General features: G+C 38.3%; 1 protein-coding gene across 1 annotated transcript in view; it reads left to right on the top strand.

The window, feature by feature from the left end:
- Window positions 1–26,630, top strand: part of AKAP6 (A-kinase anchoring protein 6) — a 290,842-nt gene that overhangs the window by 119,603 nt on the left and 144,609 nt on the right. Inside the window, exons 6-8 of the mRNA XM_075151694.1 lie at window positions 6,604–6,726; window positions 24,165–24,261; window positions 25,519–25,685. Coding sequence (XP_075007795.1) covers window positions 6,604–6,726; window positions 24,165–24,261; window positions 25,519–25,685 — 387 coding nt within the window. The remainder of the gene's footprint in view (window positions 1–6,603; window positions 6,727–24,164; window positions 24,262–25,518; window positions 25,686–26,630) is intronic.

The following is a 26,630-nucleotide window of genomic DNA, read 5'->3' as shown; positions in this document are numbered from 1 at the left end:
GCATTTAAGATACTGCTGCTTTTAGTGTACCAAAAAAAAAAAAAAAATTTGCATTTTTTAATCCATAAACGTGCTATCTCTTAGACTAAAGCTCAAAATTACAGAACTGGGCTTTAGTCTGTTTCCATTCTAAATGTGGTCTAATAAAAGCTGGATTTGTAAAGTGATAGCTGCAGCTGAGATGGAAACTTGCTCCTTTCCCATTCCATTCAATTAATGAAAGCTGAACTTCAAAGTCTAAATGAGATCATTTGAAGTGCTAAAATTATTGAACACTAGAACTGTTTACTTTCCTATCTGACCAAAAAAAGACAGATCTTGTAAAGTAAAAGTAAAATTAAACCACTGAAATGAAGTTAGGAAACTTTAAAAGTTCCAGTGCAAGAAGCGGTTTTAGCTTAGTTGAGAGGCATTTGTGCATAATTTTAAGTGACTCACTGGATAGTCACGCATTTTTTTCATGACTGTGACAGTAAAAGCTTTTCTGGGAGGTCTTAGTTGTGTGCTGCTCAGAAAATTGCAATCAAATGAGAATATGTCTGAGCAACACCCCTGACAAGCTAAGAGAGTATGCTGAGATATCATCAGGGACTGGAGCCTTTCTACAGTACCAGAAACACTTATGTTGTCATCGCTAGTTTTGAAGTTGTTATCAGAAGTTTTTAAGTTGGTCAACTGCCTGTTATTTTGCTGACAGCCCATAACATTTCTCCTGGGCTCTACTTTGTCCTTTTTCGACCATGAGCATTGCCTGCGCCACCAGCTCGGGGGGGGGGGGGGGGGGGGGGGCATGTAGCTAGGGTCAGTGAGTACCAAAACTCCTTTGATTGACTCATTTTGATGGCAGTAAGCATCAGCTTCGGGTCTGCTGCCGCAAACTAGGAAGTGGGAAGTTAATGGATATCTATTTCTAAAGGAGGTTGGTCGTTGGCCAGAGATGGGGTGAGCTTCTGAACTCAATGATGGGAAAGCGCAGGAGGGGATTGTGGAAGCTGGAGAGACACAGGGAGCAAGGAACTCCTGGGCCGTGCCAAGAGGCAGTAGCGGGGTGCAGGTAGTGAGCGCTGAGATGTGCTGAACACTTGTCCTGAGTAGAGAGGAATATGCAAACAGGATCCAGTAAAACAGGAAAAAGGAATGGAGTGCTTGGGATGCCAGAGGCTGCCTATTTCTGTGTTCATTTTAAGTATTTAATTTTTCTGACACACACTTGGGATAGACAGAACACACACAGTCCTATTAAATGTAATGAATTGCATGTGAGACTTGTTCTTCTGACCACCTCCGTAGGCCTTGCCGCCATGCTCCAGGGTTTCTTGTCCTGGCAGCACACCACCACAGCTGCTCTCCCACTGTTATCCCACATGCCAGACACAACCAGGCTGCCTCACCCAAGATACTGGGTGCAGGGAGCCCTGCCCTGCAGCCCTGTGCAGCAGCTGGGGGATCTGTATCTTTTGTATGCCCTTATATTTAACAAAACAAGGGTGGGAGGCACGCTTCCCGGTGCACCCCTCCTCGGCCCGATATCCACGCATGCCTTTGGCCTCTGAGCTGATCCATCCCTGCCATTTTTGGGTGACTCAGCAAGTGAATTCTCATGTCTTATGATTCAAAAAATTTGAGTGTTCTGGTCATTAATGAGGAAGTCTCAGGACATTTAGGTAAATCCCATCAAATTTATTTTTCATTCTTGAGTTAAGTAATTAATTCCTTAATTCTATAGAACAATTGAATTAAGTATATTTTCATTCTATAAAACACCAAAGCAGACACACTGAGTTACAGCTTTTTTTTTCCCCCAGTACTTACAATTGTCTTTCTCATTCTTATCCATCCAGAGCAAATAGAATTAGACCGCAAAAAATAACTTTGTACGTGCCAAATTTCAAATGAAGCCATTTTTGCTCTAGCTTTGTTCAGGGATGTGTGATTAGAACTTTCTTCCTCTCCCTAGGAAATTCTGTAAAATCGTTATAAAACAAAATGGAAAGCTGAATGTTTTAAAGGTGAATGTTTAAAATTTTTCTGCATGGGTTATGGGAAGAGCTTTACCATTATTTGCAAACTTTACTATAGAATTCGCTGCAAATCATTTAATAACAATCCAGAAACATTTGTTTATTTGCTGTACTAAGCAGCATAGAATAAGAATAGCTTTATGCTGTGTCATGCAGGGGCTTGAGTTTTTTTAGTAACATCTAGCTTGCTAGCACAGTACAAAACTATTACATTTGCAAAACTGAACCAGCTGGTCAAAAGGCAGAGACTGGATTATACTGGTGCTCCTTTTTTTCTGTTCTGTTCCCCTCTTTTCTCCCTGAGGAATCCTCGTACAGTAATTTTTAGCTTCAATGTGGCTGACTATGGGGTTCAACTTCCAAGAGGTTTTGGTGGAAAATACAATAGTTTAATTTCCCATTACCAAAGCATGAATTGGGTAGATTTTACAGTATTTTCATTGTAAGTGTGATACTGTCTAGAAAAGACCCTTAACTAGTATAAATCAGCATAGCTCCACTGAAATTTATACCTGTTGGAACTCTTTCCCACCTTAAGAATGATGAAGAAAAAAAAATCTGGAGAAAGAAAAACATAAGTTCAAACAGAAAAAGCAGAAAGGTAAAAAGTGTCCAGGAAGGGATGTAAGGTGGTTTCACGTGCATCTGTATAAAATGAAGAAAAAACCTGAAAAATACCCTGTATCGGTTAAAATTTGTCATGAATTTATTTCTTTTACTTGAGTACTCCTGGATTTGGATTTAGTATTGCATATTAAGCCTCATTCTTTGTTTTGATATAATTTATGTTGTAATCTGTTTTTTCAAAGCATAGTCTCACAACAGATTTTCTGTATTTTAAGACAATGGTTTTTCCCTATTGTTTTTTAGAACTCACTTTGTCTAAAGCTTTTATTTAAAACATATATTCCAGGAAATATCCTAAATGATGAGAAAAACAACTACTGTAATGCAGTTTGTGTCCCTGAGTACATGTACATCATTAATAGCATTCTGTTCCAACTAACTGGGCCATCTTGATTACGCAGAAATGACTCCGTGTTGGTCAATCTGTGGAGGGACAGCAGCCCTTCAGTTGGGGATAAGTTATGTTTTGGACTTCCCCTCTGTTACGAGACTTGCGGAGATTAGGGACCCGGATTTGTATTTGTGGCAGGGCTACGCGGACCGTCGACACTGCAGATGCTCTTCCTCTAAGCATGAGAGAGCCGGCAGCCCCTGCCTCTGGCTGCCGGGGCCGGCGGGGCCGTTTGAACCAGACCTAGGCTACAGCTGACGGCGAGAGCTGGCCTAGCTCTCAAGGCCTGTCGGTAACTACGCCTTGACAAAAAAGTCCGAGGCGAGAAGGGGGAGTTCAGCAGCGAGAGCGAACTGAAGTCTCGCCCGTCGCTGCGGAGCCGGTGCAGCTGATGGTGTTTGCGTAGGCGTCAATTCCGACCCGGAGCTCCTCCCGGCAGGGGTGAGCCGTGGAGCTGGTGCCTGGATGGTAACGGTGGCTCCCTCCTTGCCCACTGGCATCAGGCTGTTAAAATAAATAGGATGGAATCGCAGGCACCGCTATGAAAGAAAGCAAACACGGGGCACTGTTTTGACCATTAAGCTGTGACGGATGAGGCAGGAACTGCATTGTTACAATTCAATCGTAATACAATGTGAGATAGAAATAGTTTTCTCTTTTGTGCGCCTTCTAACGGCTTAAACACACCGCCTGCAGTTCTGCGTAGTCAAGGGGTGTTCCGGTTCCGCTTTCTGCCCCGCGGCCCCCGCCGAGAGCCGTGTGCCCGGCCCGCGGGGCGGCACCGCGCCCGGCCGCTGCCCGGCCTCCGGGGGCGGGGGCGCCCGCGCGCCTCGCGGGCAGCGGCCGGGCGCGGGGCGGCGCCGGCAGGTGGCGCTGTGGGCCCAGGCACGGCGCGCGGGCGGGCGGGCGGCGCTCCCTCCGCCGGCGGCCCCGCGGTGCCCGGCCGCCCTGCCGGCCGTTCCGTCCTTGTCCCGTCCCTCCGCTGTTTTCGGTTTCTAGAGATGTGCTCTTTTGAATGGTGTCAATAAAATTTTATTGCCGTCGTTTGAAAAATAGTAGGATTATTGTGATTTGTGCTGCCTGGCAGAAGAAAATCCGCCGGGGCTGGCGGCGGCCGGTGCTCCCCTCTGCCGCGGGCCTCCCCACGGGCACCACGTCCCCAGCCGCCATCCGAACGTGCCAGGTGGCACTGGTGCTTGCAGCCTTACCTCTTTTCTCAGATAACTTGGCTCATCGTGGTTCTCTAGGAGACTGTATCTATTTTTTTCCAGGCCCCCAAACTAGCCCCCAGGCGTTCCCTGCGCCCCACCGGGGCCTGCTCGGCCCGCAGCCCGCCTCAGCTGTGCGGCGAGGGGATGCACGCCAGGCTGCTGAAGCCTGCTGCTTGGGAGTTTCTAAGCACCAACGTGAGGTAGCAGACATTAAAACACAGGCACGTTTTGCGAGAGGGCAGAAGTAACTCGGTTGCTAGTAGTTGCTTTTTATACTGGTGCAAGCCTGCAATGTTTCTGAGCACCCTTTTGAAGGCATACAGACATTGAGTACTGCAGGCTGATGTTATACGTGTCTGTCTCCGTAAAGTACATGACGCATATACAAGAGAGAGCCTTTCTTCATTTTTTTTGTGCTTACCATATCACCTTGTCTCTCAAGGACAGCACATTGCTAAAATGCAGGCAGAGATTTATTGGAGGGACTAGAAGGACTTTACTCCTCCTGCTCCTCTCCCCCTCAGCTCACGTCTCCCACTCCTCTGCCAGTCTGGCATCTCTTACGCTCCACTGTGAGCTGGAAGAAAGCAAGCAACGGAGGCAGGGGAACATCTTGTCCCCCTTCTGTCCCATGGCTTGACGTGGGGAACATAGCCCTTGTGGCGTGGCCTGCTGTGGGAGAGAGGAGATGCAGCTACCTTCATTACTTGCCCCAGAGTGGAGGCATGTCGTCTCAGTCCCCATATCCACTGGGTTGTTTTTCCTGTCTTCCTTCCCCCTTTCTGGAATGTCCTGATAAACAGCCTACAATGAAACCTGCAGAATAACAGTTTTCTTCCTTATAATGCTTTGAGATACAGTGAATTCCACCAATAGAGATGGCAATAGCCGCCTCCTCATCCTGAGGACTCATAGGGACTCACGTAAAAAATAATAATTAAAACAAAGTCTTTGGAGTGCGTCAGTGAGTGCTGTCATGCCTGCAGTATGCACTGGAGCGTCCTGCCAGAGGCTAGCTTTGGTTCAGCAGGACTGCCACTTCAGCTGGAAGCCAGGAGTTGATTATTGGACTCTGGTTCTTGGAATAGCATTGGGCCAAAATGACTCTTGTCACCATGAATTTTGAAGGAAGCGTTGCTCTGCTTGGTCTGGGTTATTACCATTGCATTTCTTTACGTAACGCAGCTGTGTGCCAACTGCTCAAACTCCTGTTTCTGTCTTGTTTAGAATTCCAATTTCATGTGCCACTTCGGAGAAGGGGATTTGGGCTCCTGAGTCACTCAGGAATCTTTAAAAGTTTTATGCTTAGCTTGCTTTTAGCTATCTGAATGGATGAACAATTGCCAGAAATCATTCCATAAATAAAGTGGTGAGAGTGAGATACTGAGTGTGTATACCGAGTTGTTATCGAACTGGTAATTAAAACTCTCACCATGCTCCGAAATTCATAGTTAATAACCAATAATATAACCAGTATTAGACCTAACTTAGTCTAGTCTCACGATGCTTGTAATAGATGGCCATTCCTCTTCAGAGTTAATTTTCAGGGTGCATATAAACATCACGGTCAGTTTATTCCATTTACTCTCTTGCTTTGTGGTGGATAAGACTTCGGTAAAATTATCTGTACTCAGTATCTGCCTATAGGATCATCCAATCATGTAAATTCAGGGGCACTATTTTTAATCAGACAATATAATTGGTATTAATCTTGAAATAAATGGTGCTCCTGAGAAGCAGGAGCTCTTGTCTTCTCAGGAGAACCATCTGTGTGGCTCATATGCAATCAGCAATATTTATATTAAATGCTATATATTCTGCCTCACCTACTGTTTGATTTCTTCTCTCCCAGTCTCATCCTATGAACCAAAACAGGAATCACAAGACCCAAGTTCTGACAAGTAGTTTCTTCCCTCACTCTACTGATGTATACCTTGTTAATGCAGCTTTGTCCAGCACTTTTTTCAACCAACAGTGCTCATGCTTACACTCAGTCTGCCCAGAGCAAGGTCTTCAGCTCAATTTTCATTGCAATCTACATACAGCTTTTTATATATCCCCCTCACATCTTCTAAAACTTTGCTGTTTTCTCAAATTCATCACAGTCGTATGAATCTCACATTTTCCTGTCCCAAAATATCACCTTAGATTATCCCCAGAAACACCGTTCTGCTCCTCATTTACTGGAAGGCAACTTGCTAATTGTTTTTTTCTTTGCGTGCTTGTAAAAGGCAAAATTTTACTGTACAATACTCTCCTGGCTTAAAAAAAAAAATTGAGCATACATTTTTCAGATTGCCATTTTACTAACAAATATGCTTTTCTTGTTCTTTCTTTTTTCTTATCTGGTAAGGGGTTTGTAAGCAAGCTGGATGAATTCATTCACTGGTTAAATGAAGCCATGGAAACAACAGAGAATTGGACTCCTCCTAAAGCAGAGACCGACAGCCTTAAACTGTACCTGGAGACACACTTGGTAGGACAAGATTATACTGTGATTACTATCAGTAAATGAAGTGTTCTGCTGTGCTTTTTATTTGATTATTATTTTTTAATTATTAGTGTGCATCTATATTTTAATGTAAGATTTGCAGCATTGCAGTTTATTTTAATGAAAATCCCAACAAATTATTTTCTGTATTTGAAAAACATACTGATAGATTTTAAAAAATTAAATTAAAAGCCAGAATTACATTGCAATTCAGAAATTATCTCCAAAACTGAAAGAAAATGGCAATAGCAAAAGGAGAAAGGGTAATGTTTTTTCTGCTGATTATTCTAGAATTTTTACTACACTGTAACAGTAACAAAACTCTTACTAGTAAGGAACTCTTATTCTTTCTCCCACAATAATATTTGAAATAATTATTTCAGTCATTTTACTTGATATGCATTTCTGTTGTGTAATTAATACAACTGTCACTAACCTTGTGCAAAAAGCTAAAACATTGGGTGGAAGTAGAAAGCACTTGGATGAATAATCTTCTGAATATATTACAGGCTAGAATTATAGATTGAGAAATATTGTATAAATCTTATAAGACTTTCACTGAATTCTTCCAAGAGCTGTTTCTGGTTATGAGGAGGTGAAACAAAGACCTGAATTAAACCAGGTATTAAGTTCTCAAAAGCAAAATTTTACACTGTAGGTAGAGAATAGAGGTCAATGTATGCTGTTCGATGGATAGGTATCTTAATAGCTAAACTACTCTATCTGGTAAAAAGAAAAAAAAAGAAAAAAAAAAGAATGGAAAATTAAGCTAAGAAATTCCCTCTCCTTCTGCCAAAATCTTAGGTTCTTCCCAGTATGAATCGGAAGAAAACCCGGTGATAGCACTATTCTGAGCTAATGACCTAGACACCTCAGCTAGATAAAACAGTGCATTAGCTGAACCCACGTCAGAGCGTCAACCCCCAAAGCTCAGTCTCATTTCCAGTCTCTGATAATCTGATGGTGAAAAATTATTTGACAGTCCCAGGAAGTCACGTGATGCATTACAGGAAAAAATGTCATCCTAATCCCTTCTGTAATACTGGAGTGACCGTTATTAAATTAATTAAGTATACATTAACCACATAGACAATTAGAACCGAACTGAAAACTGTCTTCGGTATTCCAGCTACACAGAAAACTCTTTTTGTGTCTGTTGTTCTTAAACCTTTCTGTTGTAGTAGCGCCTACGGGCAGCCACTAGGTTAAGTGCCCATTGTGGTAGTCTAGCAAATGCAGTATGAAGACACTGCATTTTCACCTTACGTTACAGATCTTTTATGGCAGAGTTTGGATTTTTGCCTAGTACCGCACACACTTTGTCCCATGATTCCCATTATGTTTACAGGTGCTCTGAAGACACAGAGACATCATAAGATCAGACCTCAGAAAAGGCATTGGTCATTTCAATTTGTTTTCCTCTTACTCTGCAACATGAAACTTTTGGAGAGATTAGTTTTTATGAGAAGAATTGCAATTTTCATTCTTGTCTGGATATAAAGAAACATACTCCAAGAACAGGGCAATCACCAGGCTGAGTCTCTGTCACAGTCAGCTTCTTTTTCCCCTTCTTCCATGGGGAGGAGCACAGTAGCTCTTTTGCAGGCAAATGACTTCCAACTTGGCCTTGTGGTTCTGTGGGAGGTGAGGCCAAAATTACCATCTATTAGACTGGAATGTGGAGTAGTAGCCCAGAGGCAACTCCTTCATTGCTAGAGCTAGTCAGAATAAATGAGTATGTGGGCACCTGTACAACTTCACTTTCCCCTGTAAGTACTTAGGCTCCCAGCGGTACTCTGTATACCTGCATATCTTTGGGGTAAGAAAATCTTCGTATGTTTTAGGATGACTATGTTATGAAACAGGGTGGGTTTTTTTCTTTACTTCTGTGAAGAAGTAAAATGTCTAAAGAACAGTTCAGTTTCAATTTGATGATATTATAATTATTTTATGGCATATATAGCCAGTGAAAAAATTATTGCGCAACCTGAAAAAATAATCACGACTTTTCTTTTTGGATTGCAGAAAACATATGTTATCATATTTGTTTCTACACAGCAGAATTGAACTACTAAAATACAGAGCATTTTTATAGTGGGGAAGATAGTTATTTGTATTAATTAGATTGTCAGCTTTTCAGTGGCATTTGTCTGTCAGAAATCCTAATCTGTGTTTAAACAGAAGTATATCACATTAAGCTCAATGTTAAAATTTAGCTTGGTTGAGCATTGTAAGACAATGGTGATCAAGGTCTTTGTGAGGGTACTTATACTGTTCATTTTCTTCTTTTGCCAGTCAGGTTATACATGCTGTCAGACTCACCTAAGATTTGTTGAAATAAAGGGGGCTTAGTACTTTATAAGTTTAGGTTCCAGACGTATGGGTTCATAGTACAGACACCAGTAGCAAACTAACCTGGAAAACAACGAAAATGTGTTAGTTCTTTTCTATATACTGCATCTGCGCTAGCAAACCTCATAAATATGATTCCTCACTGGTGCAGATTTTCTGGTCATAGGAGGAGTGAAAGCTCGGTGTAGATTAGTATTTTTATTTTTATTAGTAGAGACAAGGCCTTAGCCTTTGGCACAAATTATCAATTTCACCACCTGTGATATTGTTTTCTTGGAAATATGTTTGTTGCAATAACAAAATTAGTGCCATAAAGAGAGAATATTTTGCATTCATGAATTAAATCTCTGCTGTCAAAATCTAAGAAAAGAAAATATGGGAGTAGGAAAACAGAAATTGTTCCCTTTCTCATTATTGGCTGGGAAAAGTCTTGCAGAGGAGTCAAGGACAAGGTTACGAACATCCTCCAAATTTTTCAGTATGTAAAACTCTTGACTGTCCTTTTAGGGTTCCAATGTAAATTGTTGATAAAGGATTGACTTTTAAAGTCTCTCCTCACTCAGCCTCACTTTTCTACATCTTTGACATTTCGAGAAATGGTGTGGCACAGACACTTAAAAAGAGTGTCTTTATTAAAAAAAAACACCACAAGAAGCCTACAACGTCAACTTACTAGAATCTTTGCATAAGGTAATGCTCACATTGAGGAGTCAAATCTCTTGAACAGGATGGCAATGCAAGTCTCCATTACAAGCATCCTTGCATGACATCTTCAGCTTAAATTGGTAGAATTCCCCAAACTATTGTTCTAGTTAATTCTGGTAAGATTGTCCACCCAGGATGTTAACCAGCACTTTGAAGCGTACGAGTATGTCTGTCTATTGCTCTTGGCCCAGCAAGAGCCACCTGCAGGCATCCCTGTGACTGTCTGAAGGTCCCACCTGGACAACTCCTGAAATAATTAGTGAAGCACTTTGTTGTGAAGGTGGAAGGCAGTCTCTTCTCAAGTTGGTCCATTGTTCCCCATTAGCCCATTATCTCATCTGTGAAGATACTAGCTGGGGAGTTCCTGGGCCACCCAGGGAATTCACGACCAAGTGCACTGTGCACGCAGGCACAGCCCTGATACCCAAATACACCACAATTATAACTACTAACGACAAATTGGAATTTCATTCTTAAATCACAGTTACAACTAAAACTCCATAGATTTTGCCACGATGAGTAACCATACGGTTTGGTAGAGAGTATGAATTTTTTCTACAAATTGAGGGGTAGTCTACATCTAGAATGTGTGCCAAAATAGACAGTCTTCAGATTGGAGGACAGTTTTCTTGCAAATTTTAAAACCCAGTTCCCTGATTTTCTGCAGAACAGAAGTTGCTTCATATTAGATAACACCAAAACACGAAGCTATCAATGAAAATGCTCTCAGAGACCCCTGGAATAGTGACTGAAATTATTCTTTCAATTTTATGGGTCTTCACAACTGAGTAACATCGGTGAAAATGATTTGGGAGCTGTGTGCTTCCTATTCATATGGGAGGGCTGATATGGAGCTGCTACCGCTTGAACTTCTGGCACCCCTGCAGGCAGATGTTGAAAACACTAATATTTTTTCATAAAACGGGTGTTTTTCAGCAGAAATCTACTTTGCCACAAAGGCCTCAGTCAGCCCTACTAGAGAAAAAAAAAAGTGAGGCAGGTTTTGAATTTTGTGAACGATTAAGCTCAAATCACTTCCTAATGAAAAGATAGCTTCGTTGACCTTACCAAAAAGGAACTTCTGAAAATGGTTTCTAATTCACTTTATCTCTTGTAACTCTTTTTTTCTGTTATGCTCATTCTTGCCCATTGGCACCCTGATCAAAATCAGCTACTAGCAGACTCTAAGCATAGACTTGGTGGTATGCAAATCAGTTCTCATCCAAAAGGATATCCTGAAGGCAGCTTATGTGCTAAAAGCATCTGTCTACATGGTGCTGCTATGCTTGTGAAATCAAACCAACTTTCTTACCAGCGCAACAAATAAGAATTCACCGTGTTGCTCTTGACCATTTTAGTTTGCTAAAATAGGCATTTTACTGCTTTTTATCCCTGACCCCAAAAGATACATTGTTTTAGCACAGTAAAGTAGTAAGCTAGCAAATGAGATGTGAAGAACCACTAAGGAAAGGGTTTAGACGAAAGGCACTATATATATTTGCTGAGGCCTGGGACTTTTAATTCTGTAGACTTAACTTTTCTCTTTGTTGTTAACACAGTACTGTTTTCTTGTTGCTGCACAGCTCCTAGTTGTGCACCTTACTGTGGTGTGCTCTTAGGTCTTTTGGCCAAAGCCATTTCTGTGTCTAGTGTCATACTTGGAGCTAGATAATACAGGACTTTTAAATGGAAACCTACAAATGAAAAATATCTTATTTTAAACTTATTTGATGGAACTTTTAAAATCCTTCTTGCATTATTAGTAGATGTTGACAAACAATATCTTTTAGTGGAGATAAAATTAATTAAGGAAAGGTCGTCTTAGAAATTTGGAGCTAGTATCAGGCATTTTTGTGCTAGCAATCTTACTCTTCAAAATTTCCCTAAGATTAAAATTTTGAAATCTTGAGTACAGGGAACATAGAAGATATATATATGGAGAGAGAGAGAGAGAGAGTAATAATAGATTTTGCATTTTTTCTTCAAAACCAACTAAAGAATGGTCAGAGGTTCCCATGATGATGTACGTTCTTTCGAAGTGGCTGTTGCCTTTTGCCCTTTTGAGTAAGACCGTGGCTGTAACCTACCTACATTTAAGTTTGCAGTTTGGAGGAGAGCAAATCATAGAATCATAGAATACTTTGGGTTGGAAGGGACCTTTAAAGGTCATCTAATCCAACCCCCCCTGCAATGAGCAGGGGCATCTTCAACTAGATCAGGTTGCTCAGAGCCCCGTCCAACCTGACCTTGAATGTTTCCAGGGATGGGGCATCTACCGCCTCTCTGGGCAACCTGTTCCAGTGTTTCACCACCCTCATTGTAAAAGATTTCTTCCTTATATCTAGTCTAATTCTACCCTCTTTCACTTTAAAACCATTACCCCTTGTCCTGTTGCAACAGGCCCTACTAAAAAGTCTGTCTCCGTCTTTCTTATAAGCCCCCTTTAAGTACTGAAAGGCTGCAGTAAGGTCTCCCCAGAGCCTTCTCTTCTTCAGGCTGAACAACCCCAACTCTCTCAGCCTTTCTTCATAGGAGGAGTCTTCCATCCTTCTGATCATTTTTGTGGCCCTCCTCTGGACCCGCTCCAACAGGTCCATGTCTTTCCTGTGCTGAGGGCTCCAGAGCTGGACGCAGTACTCCAGGTGGGGTCTCACCAGAGCGGAGTAGAGGGGCAGAATCACCTCCCTTGACCTGCTGGCCATGCTTCTTTCGATGCAGCCAAGGATTACGGTTGGCCACCTGGGCTGTGAGCGCACATTGTCGGCTCATGTCCAGCTTTTCATCCACCAGTACCCCCAAGTCCTTCTCAGCAGGACTGCTTTCAATGTTTCACTTTACCCTCATTGTAACTAGATATAAGATATGCTTGGAAAAGATGGCAGACGGTGGTTTCCTGTTTCTCCAGATAGCACAAAGATGAATTGTTTATCACTCATGGAAAGAATGGAGGAGGATGACTTCCCTGAAAATAATTAATTGTTCACACCAAGGTTATTTGCTTCTTGTTTTTTTAGGCAAAAATACATGTTCTGTTTAGTTGAAACTAGAATAGCAAATATTTTTCTATGAAAGTACAAGTGGCTAGGATTGCATGAAGTCATTGCAGTACAAACTGTTGTTTGGATATGCTAAATGATCATTTCCATGAATCAGAATTTATTGGTTTTCTTTTCTAATAAATTGTGTGATCCCTGTCTGTAATTTTTACCTCAATTTAGTCACAAGCTTTGTCCCACATTAAAGTGCTGTTTGCTCCAGAATTGTTCCATTATATTAACCTTCTCAGTCACCATATTTACTTTACATGCTACAGTCTTAAAAAAATCATAGAGAAAGTATCACTAGTATTTCAAAACAAATTATACAAGTTGATTCACACTAGCATTTATTTCTCTTTTGTATAGGAAGTTTAGATGTCTTCTCCATTCCAAAACCAAATTCTTCTTAAGATACACAAGTTTTGAGAGTTTTATTATCTAAAGAGAAATGAAATAAGAATTTTCCTGTGTCCAGTATAAATGTTTCTGGCCACATCACGGCTCAAGCACTTTCTTAGCTGTAAACAGCAAATGCTTTCATACAGAAAATAGATTCTTCTTTTATGTTTAAGAAATTGTATTGGTGAAGTAATGATGCTTCTGTGATATCTCATGATAACTGATCATCTGTTTGTAACAAGTCTGCTATGTCTGAAAAAAAAATCATTCTCATCTCACTGGAAAATCTCATTTTCTGAAAAATGTCAGTTTAGAGAAGTATTAAATACCTGTTCTCATTGAAAATAAGATTAAATACACATGCCTTGGGCTGATCTGCTGTCTGTCTTTGTGGTAGCAGTGGTAACAGCAATTTTATTAAAGGTATTAAAGCCTCTGAAATGGCTAAGTTATGTACTGTGCTTTTGCTATATGGGCATTTCCAATGTCCATGGCAGCCAATTTAGGTTTTTCCTCAAAATACATAATAGTATCTGCAGGATGATGGTGCTAAAGAGTCTGAGCACCATGAGTGGACTAATCTCTTGCTTCTCTAAGGACTTGGGTTTGAATCTGTTTAGCGTATTGTTAGTTTGAATTTCTGAATTTTATGCTGTTGTCTTGAAAGGTATTTTGAATATGCGTGGATTCCTAAATGTATGTCCTTCTATATAGGAAGCAGTCTGCAGAACATACTAATCAGACATAAAGACTAAACCCAGCAGATTTCAAACAACTTATTTCAAGCAAATAAAAGGACTTAATAGGAAGTAAGACATCAACCTTAAACAAAGGGAATGCATGTATATTGTCTGTTGTGACTATTATTCAGCTTTTAAAATATGTAAACCCAATAACCTCTATGTAAGTTTTTCTGTTTCTTGAGTTAAATTGCCCGAGAACATCAAAAGGAAATGTTGCTGTCATTTAATACATTTGGCTGTACCTGTCTTAGAGTCAGGAGCCAGAGACTGTACAGTTGCTGGCAGCGGGAAAAATAGAGGTTTCTAAACTGGACTGTTCTTTTGAATTTCAGTGACTTTTTTGGTGACTAAATAAGAGAAAAATCAGATATATAAGAGAAAATCCAGGTATATACCCTGCTAATCACAGTACTCTTGTCCTGATGAATACAGAAATACTGCACTTGATCTAAAATTGTTTCCTGTAAGGTCATGCAATGAAGAAGAGCTGACACTTATCTTGTAATAAGGAGAAGGAATGGGCCATGTTTATGCTCCCAGCATCACAAAAGTAGGGGATCTGTTGTGATGGAGATCTGTTATTACTATGTGTGTTTTTAATGAAGGAAGAGACTGTCCATTTACTGTTGTCCCATACTGTTGCTACCAGCTATTACCACACAGTCCCACTCAGGAGGATTATTTTGTGCAAGCCAGTAGCGTAAGCAATAATTTCTTAATAGTTTTCCCAGAGACTGAATGGCTTGAATACCGTTAAAAGTACTACTTTTTTCTAAACCTGTCTTCCAAATTTGTAGATACCTAACCTTGTGTAGGTACTTTGTACAGCTGTGAAGAAAAAAAGGATATTGCATTTCCTTTTTTTTTTTGATTGGTTCAAACCTTCCCAGGACTTCTTTTCTTCTCTTTGCTACCACCCCAAATTTACATAGTTGTGCATAGGAAGGGGATAGGACCCCATAATATAAGTTAGCACTGTTGGGCCTGCCTGTAACGTATTAGTTGTTAACTAGCTCCACAGTTGTTAACCCTCCACAGCTGGGAGGCTGTTCCAGCTTTTCTAGTTCTGAGAGCTGCGGCTGTCTCTGGACAGAGGAGGCATTAAACCAGGGGCAAAGCATATTAGGACGTCATCCTAAAGTAGCTCTGCTGCTTCTACTGAAGGAGAAGGGAAGATTGTGATGTCCAAAATCTAAACTCTATCACTTGTAAGGATTTTGAAGTCTTTTGATCTAAGTGTATGGAAATATAGTGTATGAACAAGTTTGTTCGATGTCTCAAGAACAACTGTATTGCTCCATTGTTTTTTTTTTAAATTCGTGACGTTTGAGGTTTAAAAAAATAAGAATTTTATTTTCACCCGATATCCAGGATGCTTTTAAGCTAATGTTTATTGCTTTGGAGGAGGGAGAGATGAGATCCTTAAAACACAGTGTTCTTTTACATGCAAGAATACAGAGGGTGGTATATTCCTCTGAGTGTGTATTAAATACCTGAAGTAGTTTTCTTAGAAAACAAGGCCAAACACTGTCATAGAGCACATTAAAACCCAGATTATTCACACTTTGGGAAACGTTTGCATTCATTTGCTCTTGTGGGTGAAGCTGAACAAGGCAGGGTAACTTGATTTGGCAATGTTACAAATTTTCATCCCCTCTCAAGTCTCACCACCCAAAACTGTAAAACTCTTGGGTGCTGAGGTATCCCAAAACACAGATACTGTAAGTTTGAGTGGTGAAAGTTAGGGATTCCACTGGGTCCATTGTGTGCCTCACCTTCAGAAGAAATTGTTTGCATGCAGGGGATTCAGTGCCTATAATAATATAGTAAAATCAAAGTGCCATTATAAGATGTTTTAAACTAACTTGATCAGGAAATTTCAGTGAAAAAGTATTTCACGTAAGTTCTGACTTAAAAGCTTTATAGCAATTGCAGAATAATGACTCTTTGAATGACAACTTCGTCATGCTCTTTACACTAATTTATCACTGTAACAACTTTTGAAACACCTTTAAAAGTTTGATCTGAAAGTAATCTTTATTTTATTAATAAATTGCATAATGCTTATGTAGGAACTCTGTTAATTGATGTTGTTATGTCTATTAAAATGTATGCTATTGCCTGAAATTTTAGTATGCTGGTATGATTGATATAGATGTAGTCTGTAATTTGTTTTTGAAAATGAAATGAAATTTATTTTTAAAAATTCTGAGATTGGAAATCATTAAAAGAATATAATGCCAGGATCTCAAAGGACAAACAAGCACACTTTCAGCAACATTTAAATTATATTTGCTTTTACTTACCTGCCAAGAGCTAAGGTCCACTCCCATGGGTTCTGTGCTATGTCTCTCAGAGGCATAATATCATTCACACTTTAAGTACCAGAAGTAATACAGTTGCTGTCTGTGTTTTGGTGTTTGCAATGCCAAAGCTTTCAACAGAAATAAAGAAAAATCAGAAATTCAGGGCATGAATGGAGGTCTTGATTGGTAAATGTTTTTCTTTGCATTTCCTATGATTTTTTTTTTCATTTCTTAATTCTACAGGTGAATTGGGTTAATAATTTGGGATCTCAGTTTATTAGATATATTTTGCTAAGAAGGCATTTTAGTTCAGCTTTAAATTGCATAAAACCTTATATCTGTACATATATAAAAAGCAAATTCCCCTGAAATTTTAATAGAACTAAAATCCTTCAAGGATTGTTCTAAAACTATATAGTGTTATTTAGTGCCAGGGAGTGCTTTTTGGTCTGTAAGTTAGTAAATTTATATTTCAATAACATATATGTATATGTTTTTTCTCCCTTAGTAACTTTGCCAAGGCTGCTATGCCCCATGAATTTATCTTTGAGTTGGAAAGCTGTTTTCTCTCGGTTGGCTTTTTTCTGCATGTGGTAGGACAATACACCTTAGGCATATTTTGATGAAATAGCTTTAGGGCATGGTGGGTATCCAGGTGGAAGTGTACGTAGAAATGTGTACGTAGAAACGTGTACATAGAAACAATCAGCCAGACAAATGTTGTCTTGATAGAAAAAGGAGTCAGAAGACTGTGACTTCTTCAGATTATTTCCTGAGTATCTCAAGAAGACAAGAAGTGATGAAGGACCATTATATATGGTGGACTGGATGTGCAGTTCACCATGCTTATGGCAACTTAGCAATTGTTTCATTGTATAGCCATTTTGCCTGTGTGCTTTCCTGCCTGTGTTCTTCCATTCCTCATTGTTTCTTGATAATAAACAAACTGACATTCAATTTAGGAAGCCTCACGTTAACTTTTTTTTTTAACAATGTAAAATGTTTAGACAGACAAAAGCAAAGAGAAATTTATGTTGTGAAACACAAAAAAGAAATTAGAGTTGGCAGCAGAAGAATTTACATGAGTTTGAAATACAAAATATCTGCAAAAATAGCCTCTAAAATAGCCTTCTAAACTACATCTGCAAAATAGGCTTCCTGGAGAGTTGGGCTAACTATCCTTTTTCTCCACATCTAAAATTATGCATTCGAAACTTGTCTAAATTACCTAAGAGATGGCAAACACAATGAGGAATGAGAAAAAGAAATTGGGGGACCTAAAGTATTTAATGTGAGGAAGATTGTGCTATTCATGTTTAAGAGGTAAGAAGGGGAAAAAACATTGATTGCCTAATACTGGAATGGCAGAAGCTGTGACAGAGAAGAAAGGGGTGAGGTGGTTTTACAAAAGTATGAATTACTGTAGGACTGCTGAGGTGGAGCCTGCCCCTTTGTATTTAGTTTTGCTGGCCCGTCACAAATTCTGTGGCATATGAAAGACTGCTCTGTCAGCCCATTACGTTGCAGTCCTTACTTCTACAATTTTATCCAGTTTAGATTTAAAGGTCTCGAGGGATCAGGGCTTTCACTGTTTCCCTTAGGAGATTACTACACAATCTAATATATCGAAATTTCGGAGGAACTTTCACTTAATTTATCTTAAATTTTCTGTTTCTTAATTTAATTCCATTAGTCCCATCTACTATACCCTCTGATACTGTACTATGCTAATAAGTCATCTTTCTGCTTGGTGTTCAGATTCATGGAATATAAGTAGATAACAATGGCCCTTTCTCTTAATCATCATTTAGTCAGTCTTGTTTATTTCTTATAATCTTCCACCATTTTCACCTTTAAACATATTTTGTTTGCTCTTCACTAAACTCCCACCAGTTTGTCTCTTCATAAATGTGCTTGGTCATCCCAGGCAAAAAGTACATACAGATCAAGTGAAAGGTGGAGAATGCGTATCAGTGATCAGAAGGTGAAATCATTCCCGGGGCCACTATAATTATCTCATTACTAAACATTTTGATCTCAGAATGTTCAGTTAATATTATGTTTAAATGAATGATAAACTTACACAAAGAAATTGTCTGAGCAGTCAAACCATCTTACATGTGATCTACATCTACAGTGGCACAATGCCAGCACGAGATGATGATTATGGAATTTCAGTAGTGAAGTTCCCAGAGCAGTTTTATGTCAATTTTAAAGGCATTTTAGATTATAATCTGATATTGTGAATCAACAGAGACAGCGATATTGTTATTTTGCCCATTTTTATCTGCCTACAGATACCAGTGGAAGGAATTACCCCCAGAGAAACCCAAGAAATTGTTGTCTTTTAAAGCTTTCTCATTGTTGCAGGGGGTAGAAGACCACATCTTCTTTCCACTAGCTAGTCAATCTTAGAAAATATCTACCAGCTCCCATTGGTTACAGAAGGAAATAATGTGTGGTTCACCTAAAGAAAATGATGGTCATATTGTATTAGGCATTAGAGATTTGCTTAGCAGTTGGGGATAATTGGCCCCTTGGCCATCATTGCTATAGTTCTTAGTCTTGGGGAGAGAAGAAAAAGACCCTGGGTGCTGCAGCTTCAGAGGAGGATTCACCATGTTCTCCTTAAAAAGCAAAGGTAGAATCCCTGCTATTGTGGTGAAAATCAACCTTGACTATGGAGCTGCATAAAGCATTTCCATAGTGCTTGTGTTCTGTTTAACAGGTGGAGTGTCATTCAGATAGAAATACAGCTTAAAAGAAAAGAAGAAAATAAAAAATTCTTTATAGTCACCTAGGTTTTATGGAAAACATGAACAAAGGAGACATTGACTGGAGCCATTTCACCTGTAACATTTAATTCCCAGGAAAACATATCCTAGTGACTTCTAATACTAAGTAGGCTTTATATCCCTGATGAAAAATGTGAGGCTTTCCTAAATAAGATATTTCTCAATTGTTAAAAAGTCAAATAGTTTGATAATATATTTGTAGATATAATGTGTGAAATGCACTATTTCATAGAAGATAGGATCTTTTTCCATGTACAAATTGCATATGAATATCCATTTTATATAACCATTGACCAATTAATTATGTATTTAGTATTATGTCATTAGAATGCTAAATATATGACCATTTCCATGTTAATATAAGGACAGCTTACATGGTAGTTATTTTTTTGATTTACTGAATGTTATTGGTAGGTAGTGTTCAGGAGTATGAAAGTACCACTACATTGTTACATGGCTTATTAGGTTATTAACTTGAATACGTAAATACTAGGCAGTGACCAAACAGAGACTTTCTGTGTGGTCAGAACTCCTCAAGAGAAAAAAAAATAGACAGCTACCTTTCCATAACCAAAAGTTGAATTCAGTACTTGATATCTTGGTATTTTGTCGTAGAAAGCTATTGGGAGGTAACTGTGCCAGGACCAATACAGTTGCAAAAGTAACTGTATATTAAGAATATAAGAATAAATTTTCAGGAACTGTTTTAAGTCATATTCCCTTTAAGACAAATGAAATGTGGTAATTTTTTAAAAAAAAGTAAAATCAAATTTTCAACATTTTTTTTTCTTGGAGATTATTGGTATATGGCATATATTTAATAAATAAGTGACGCATTTGTTGCTCCGTTTTCTTAGAACTTTACTGTGTGTTGAAACTGTCTCCCTATCCGAAACATAACATTGCTGATAATATTTGTGGGAGTTTGGTTATCCTTCCAGGATTGTCTCAGTCAAAGAATCCCCTTTTTTTTTATACCAGAAACCATTCCCATCACTCTAAATTTCACAACTGAATTGTATCTGTCACAGTGAGTGTTATAATTAGAAGTGTTACATTCTTAACCAAAAATATACATTCAATACCTAAATATAGAAGTCCGTTTTAGTAATATTGTGGTTTTCTCCAAAAATGCAAATGACTATTAGGAAATTTTAAATTAAGCTTTCTGTATTTCAAATTCTAAAATCGCTTAGGTCACTTAGATAATTTTAATTGTCTGTACCATTGCTCTGAAAAATAAATGCCCTGGAAGCAGTGATATTTTTCTGAAAGGTATTTAAACACATCAAAAATGAACCTCAAGAAAATTAGGTCTCAAGGGTATACCAGTACACCACACATGCTAATAGTATGATTGACTGAGAAAATTGAAATATTTCTTTAAATACAGTATCTTAATCTGGCAATAGGTGTAAACTGCTGTGTCATTTAAACTAATCTGTATTTATGTATACATTGTAAGTTCACATGATACCTAGTTGCTTATTTGTGTTTCAGAGACACAAAGTACACTGGAAATAATTAGTTGGACATGTCATGACTTAAAAAAAACATGCTTATACAAAGTCTGTGTGCCACTGGAAACAAAAATATTTAATAGTTGACTGTCCTTACTGCAGATGTGAATAGGTCAAGACCTGGCTTGTGTTTTACCAATTTACAAGGATTTGCTAAACACAGAGGGTTGCAAAACAGTGAAAGATTGCGTATCAAAGCTTGATGTATACATACTGTAGGATACCTACTCAATAGAAGTTTCCTAAATTTAAATATCTACAGCCATAAAATAAATCCTCGGGAACTTCAAATAAATATTTTTTCAAATAATTTTTCTCATCGCCAGTTGTACAGACATATAAGCTGAGAGGGAGAGATTATTATATGCTGGAAAAGCGCTCTCTTATTTTTAGTGTGTTCAGAGCCCAGTATAGATCACGAGGGGCTGCTTTTTTCCCCCATGGAGGTTCTGCAGTATTGTTGTCCAATGGATCAATCAGTTTCCTAAAAGTCAGGACAGCTTCATTTTGTGAAGGCTGGGCTCCTTTGCCCCATGCAGTCCACAGAAGATAGCACTCCTGGGGCTTTGTACTTACACTTTTGGAGTCTTTATTCCTGTTTATTTACAGTTCTGTAGCTTTAATAAAACTGCATGATTCCTGCCTCACTTTTCTTTTCTTGCTAAATAAGAACAGTTGATATTTATATATAGGTGCATGGTGACTGGGAAAAGTGGAGAGAACTTCATGAGGAAATTTTGCTTGTTGCAGCTTGTAAACTGTTTTATATACACTGTAGTGCTAGGGATGACATTAATGTGTTGTTTAAAAAGCTGCTGTCAGGCCAACGCACGTGCGTTTTCCATAATGTATATGTGCTCATGTGTGATATTTAGACTGCTCCATAGCTGCAAATGTGTCTGGAAAAATGGCTTTGATTAATTGACTTCCCTCCACTTCTTTCCTCTCTTCAGATGCGAAGGCTCCATTCGTTATCAGGAAAGATCAGAGGAGGAGGGGAGCAGTGTACCTGGGTCACACAGTGTTAGAGTCCATTTTCCAAATGCCATAAGTAAACAGTAGGGAACAGGAAATATCCAGGATGGGAGAGGACCTCTATGTTTGCAGGTCCTCCTCCATTGCAAATATTTGGTCTGATTTTATCTTTAGCTGTGCAAATTTGCATCTCTCCATTGTATATGCATGTAATACTTGTTACATCTTCAACTCTGTCTGCCTTTTTCATGTGTCACATTTTCAGCCCCGCAGGTATGAGGAACCATGAGCACTGATGCACTCTTTGAGGGCTATTCTTTCCAGTGTTCCTTGTCCATTTGTTCCTTTTTCTTAGGAAATTACCACCCGTAAGAAATTATATATAAGTACATAATTCTAAAGCCAAAACTCATACTTCATTACATCAACTGACAATTTCCTTCGCTTCTGTTTGTATTTACACTTATACGAATGGTTCCCTCCTTTTGATGCCTCTGTGCTGATAAGAGTTTATTTCTGCTAAATTTCATGTATGTTCACGGTATTTGTTCCACACATAATTTATCCATAAAATCAGAATTTTGCACAAGGAGAATATTGCTAGTCAAAACTCAAAAGTTTGGCTGCATCTTTATTCATCGTATTTTGCTTCTTCAGTTTAACGTTATTACTCGTTAATAGGTGCACCTGAAAATCAAGCTGTATTGTAGTATCTGGTGCGTTATGTTAAATGAATCTTTTCTAGGACAGCAAGTCTCTTTTTTTTCCCTAATGAAAAAGAATACCTCATCTTTTCCAATTTTCCTATCAAACACATCCACATCATCTTGAGACACTGCCACATCCAGCTGCATCTATACTCAACTTCAATTATATGAAATTACAGAACCTACTCTCAGGTCCTTTAGGTTCTCTTTTGCTGTGTGAGGCACACGCATAGTGCATTTCCTGTGAAGTGCGTGATTACAAACTATTCAGTACAAGCCTGTTTTAAGTAAACAGTAAATTAAATATTGTCAGTGCTTGTTCAGACATGCTCTTACGAAGGAAAAAGAACTTCTAGATTTGGGTTCATAAAACTCTAGATTTAAGAAAGGGCCAGACATAAACTAGGCATCCTTTTTCCTTTTTAACTTCTCTTGGCTGACCCAGTTGTTCAACAGCTGGTACAAAACAATATATTCACATGCCCATACAAGGAAAATTGGGCTAGACAAAATATGCTGAAGGTAGCAAAATTCTTGTTTATTGCTCTTTATTTGAATGGAGAATTCTCAAAAACATTCTGTCACTAACTGTCAGGTACACTGCTGCCTGAAAGACTGTTAAGAGTCTGTCTGAGCAACATGCCTCTTTCAACCATGACAAATACAGTAAAAGAACATCATTTTATTACAGTTCTGGCAATATTATTTTCTGCTACGCCAATCAGCCTGACTACAGGAGTTAGGAAAGAAAGGAAATGGTTGCTTCCCTAAGAAATGAGGGCTTTTGAGTATTTTGTGGTGTCTGCTACTTCAGTACTAGCATGGTCACTAGTATTTGGAGAAGTATAAATAAGTTTTATAAAAACCAGAAGCTACAAATGTGCACTTGCAAAGTCTCCTTTTATCTCTGCCAGTTAACTCATTCCCAAGAGAAGGCAAAACTCTGCTTCCAAGGGGTCATATATTGTTTTCATTCATTCCGTAGACATTTCAAAGAGAACAAGAGTTGCATGTGTGTGTTCAGGGCTGCACATGATTTATGATTAAATACAGCAAGTACCCTTTTCTTTATTGTATTTTGTTTCTTTTCTTAAACACAAGTATGAGTGAGAAGCTCTGGCAAATAATACACAAATTTATCCAAGTTATCAGCAGTGTATGAAATGGCATAACATAGTAGATCACGTTTCCAGTTCCTCTCTCTATTACTAGATTTTAATGCAATTTGTAAAAATAAAAAATAAATTAAAAAAAAAAACCAAAGTATTTTAATCACTGTTAAAGCAGAGATCCTTTGTAAACTAGTAAAAATATTAGTGCAAAAAAGGATGAAAAATACTTGCTTTGCAAATTAAGAATGCAGAGATCTAAAGCAGTCTGGTTTGTTCTTTGAAAATGGATATGAGAGTTAACTCAGAAACACAATATTAGTAGATTTGTATGAGTGCACATAAGGCCAATATATTCAATGCTGAAATTTTTTTATGGTTTCATAAATAGTGCTACCACCAACATTTCAAAGAAATCTGAAAAAACAGAGCTCATATGTGGTGGCATAAATTTAGTGTATTTTATAGAACACTGTTACTCCAGATGTAGCCTACGGGTTGTGACTTTTCATAAAACCTAATGAATTTCTAGATTTGTCAGCTGTTTCAACACAGATGCACTTTGCTGATCTAATGGAAACATTTTGAGCCCAGATCCAAAATATCAATAGCTTTTAGTATCGCAAATTAGTTTGGCTATTGGGTAAAGGGGGATGTTGTTCTTGATAAAAAGCAGCGAGTAATTTTGTACGTGTGTTTTATGATAACTGCCTCTCCAATGTCTGATACTGAGTTTTTTTCTCTCTCTTGTTTTTTTCTTTTCTTTTTTTACAGAGCTTTAAGTTGAATGTAGATAGCCACTGTGCTTTAAAAGAAGCAGTGGTAGAAGAAGGACGTCAACTTCTTGAGCTTATTGTATCTCACAAATCAGGTAAATCCTTCTGAAATATTGCAAGTCTTTATGTCTCCAGACTATTAAAGAATGAAGAAGCATTGCTGTAAATTACTGCATATATTCACTTCCTTATGTATTATTAATATTTACATTATCAGATTGACCTTCAAGATTTATAAATGTTTCATATACTGCATACAATGCAGTGATACTTATAAAATGAAATACTGCCTGCAAATAGTCTGTTCATTTTATTTTGGTCTTGCTGCTCAGCTGAGTTTCAATTGAAATCACATCACTGAAAACTTCACACTGACACATTCTTTGATGTAGGTGCTATGGAAATAACATTAAGATAATGAATTAGGATTTCAAATATATATATATTTTTTACATACTCTGCGTGGGTAATTGCATTGGTAAAGCTTTATTTTGCCACTTAAACTAATTCTTACATCGATTTTAATATATTTATGAGGAATAGATTAAAATTAAAAATATCTTTTTCCTTTGGTTAGGCTTGTCTTTTTCTGCAGAGGCCTTAAATCGAGAGGAGGGGGAGAGAGATACTGATTTTCCTTTCTGTATCCCCACCACCCCCTATATTTTCAGATGTTTGCGTGACTTGTATGATAATAGGGTTTTAATCAGCATATACTGCTACAGAATGCCATCTTAATTTTGGCCTACTTAGCATGCTTTTCATCCAGGTTGAAGTTATCCTTTGGTCTACTGTTTTCTGATCATGTTATACATTGTGCCTCTATTGTTTCACAGCATCAGACAGATCTGTGTAATGTGGAAGCTACAGGAAATTAGTGACTTCTATGTATCGTTCCAAAAAGGTGTAGAAGCCATAGCAGAGAAGGGTAGTGCATGTTATCATATACTTAGAAAATGGTAATGTGTGAACTACGGAAAATATTTAGAAGAGTTGGAGGTGAGAAAAATATATTTGGAAGATTATGAAATGTTTCAAGGTAAAGACTAGATATTAGAGGGTGAGATTACGGTAGCATTCCCTACTGCACAGAAATCACAGTTTATGTGGGATTTTCATTTTCTTGAAATTGTCAGCTGAAACATAATCAAAATTTAACATGATGACTAAAAGAAATGTTTTGACCTATAGCATTGTTTTGCAGTATGAACAATAGTAATGCTTGGATTTATTGCTGAGAAAATACATTAAAATTCTTGTTGCATTTATTCTTTTAAATATCCTGCTAATTCTTTGAATAAAGAATAATAGTTGAGTTTACAGCTTTTACTTTTTTCCTCTTCATTTTGGAGAAGGACTGAAGGACATGCTGCAGATGATTGCAAGTCAATGGAAGGAACTACAGAGGCAAATCAAACGGCAACACAGCTGGATTCTTAGGGCTCTGGATATCATCAAAGCAGAGATACTGGCTACTGATGTGTCTGCAGAGAATGAGGAAGGGACTGGGAGCCCTAAGGTAAGTGGCTTGAAGTTTGCCTTATTTCCTCTTATTTCCGTCTTCTTTTGAACTAGGCACCACTGAAGTTTTCTTTCCACCCTAAGGCTTTTCATTTCTACTGGGTAAACTTTTTTTTTAATAAAAAAAATGAAATGCCTTACTCTGAAACAATAAAAAATCTTAGAACTTTCAAGTTTTCTAGGAAGACCTGTCTCGTTTTGTGTAGAGGGGCAAGAGGGGGAACATAAAACATTTAGTAAACAAAACATAAAGCATCTTTAACATGAATAATCAGAATGGTTTTAAATTGTTTTGTTGCAACTATAAATCACTATAATCAGTGCAATCACTCAGCTCTGACATCCATTAGCCGCTTGGTTACAGCAAATTAACAAAGAAGAGAGAAAGTGATTCATTATCTCATTCCTGTTAATGACTATCAGATGCATTGCTTAATTAGGGGATGGCCATTGTAGTGGGAAGAAGGTCATATGCCTTTTCACAAATCTTTTTGCTCTGAGTTTAAGTCCTCCATAATAGTGCATGTGTTGAATACAAGAAGTACTTTAAGAATAAGGTATTGACACCTATCATCATTTTGTGGATATTAGTTATTAAAGAGGGCTATAGTACTTACCAGTTGCCAACTTAATATTTGTAAGAGCATTTTAAATACAAAACATGCTTATTCAAATTGGTGCAAGCAATTTGAATTGTGTATAGTATCTATACACAGTAGAAACTTCTGGCATAAGGTCCATGACCTTTCATTACCATCAGTAGTAAGCAAAGGTGGTTGGGGGAGGGTGCATTGGAAAGGGTTGGTTTTTCCAATGCATTCTAAGCACAGGATATGCATCAGAGCAATCCAATAACTCTTAACATCTTGGCATGCAGCAGGCTGAAATTTATAGAGAAATTCAAGATTCCTGTTCCTAGAAATAACAGAGATGGTTGTGCTGA

This window comes from Calonectris borealis, chromosome 5 (assembly GCF_964195595.1).
Source record: "Calonectris borealis chromosome 5, bCalBor7.hap1.2, whole genome shotgun sequence".
In the NCBI taxonomy this organism is placed as follows: Eukaryota; Metazoa; Chordata; class Aves; order Procellariiformes; family Procellariidae; genus Calonectris; species Calonectris borealis.
Note: the sequence above shows the minus strand (reverse complement) of the source record. Positions and strands in the feature narration are given on the sequence as shown.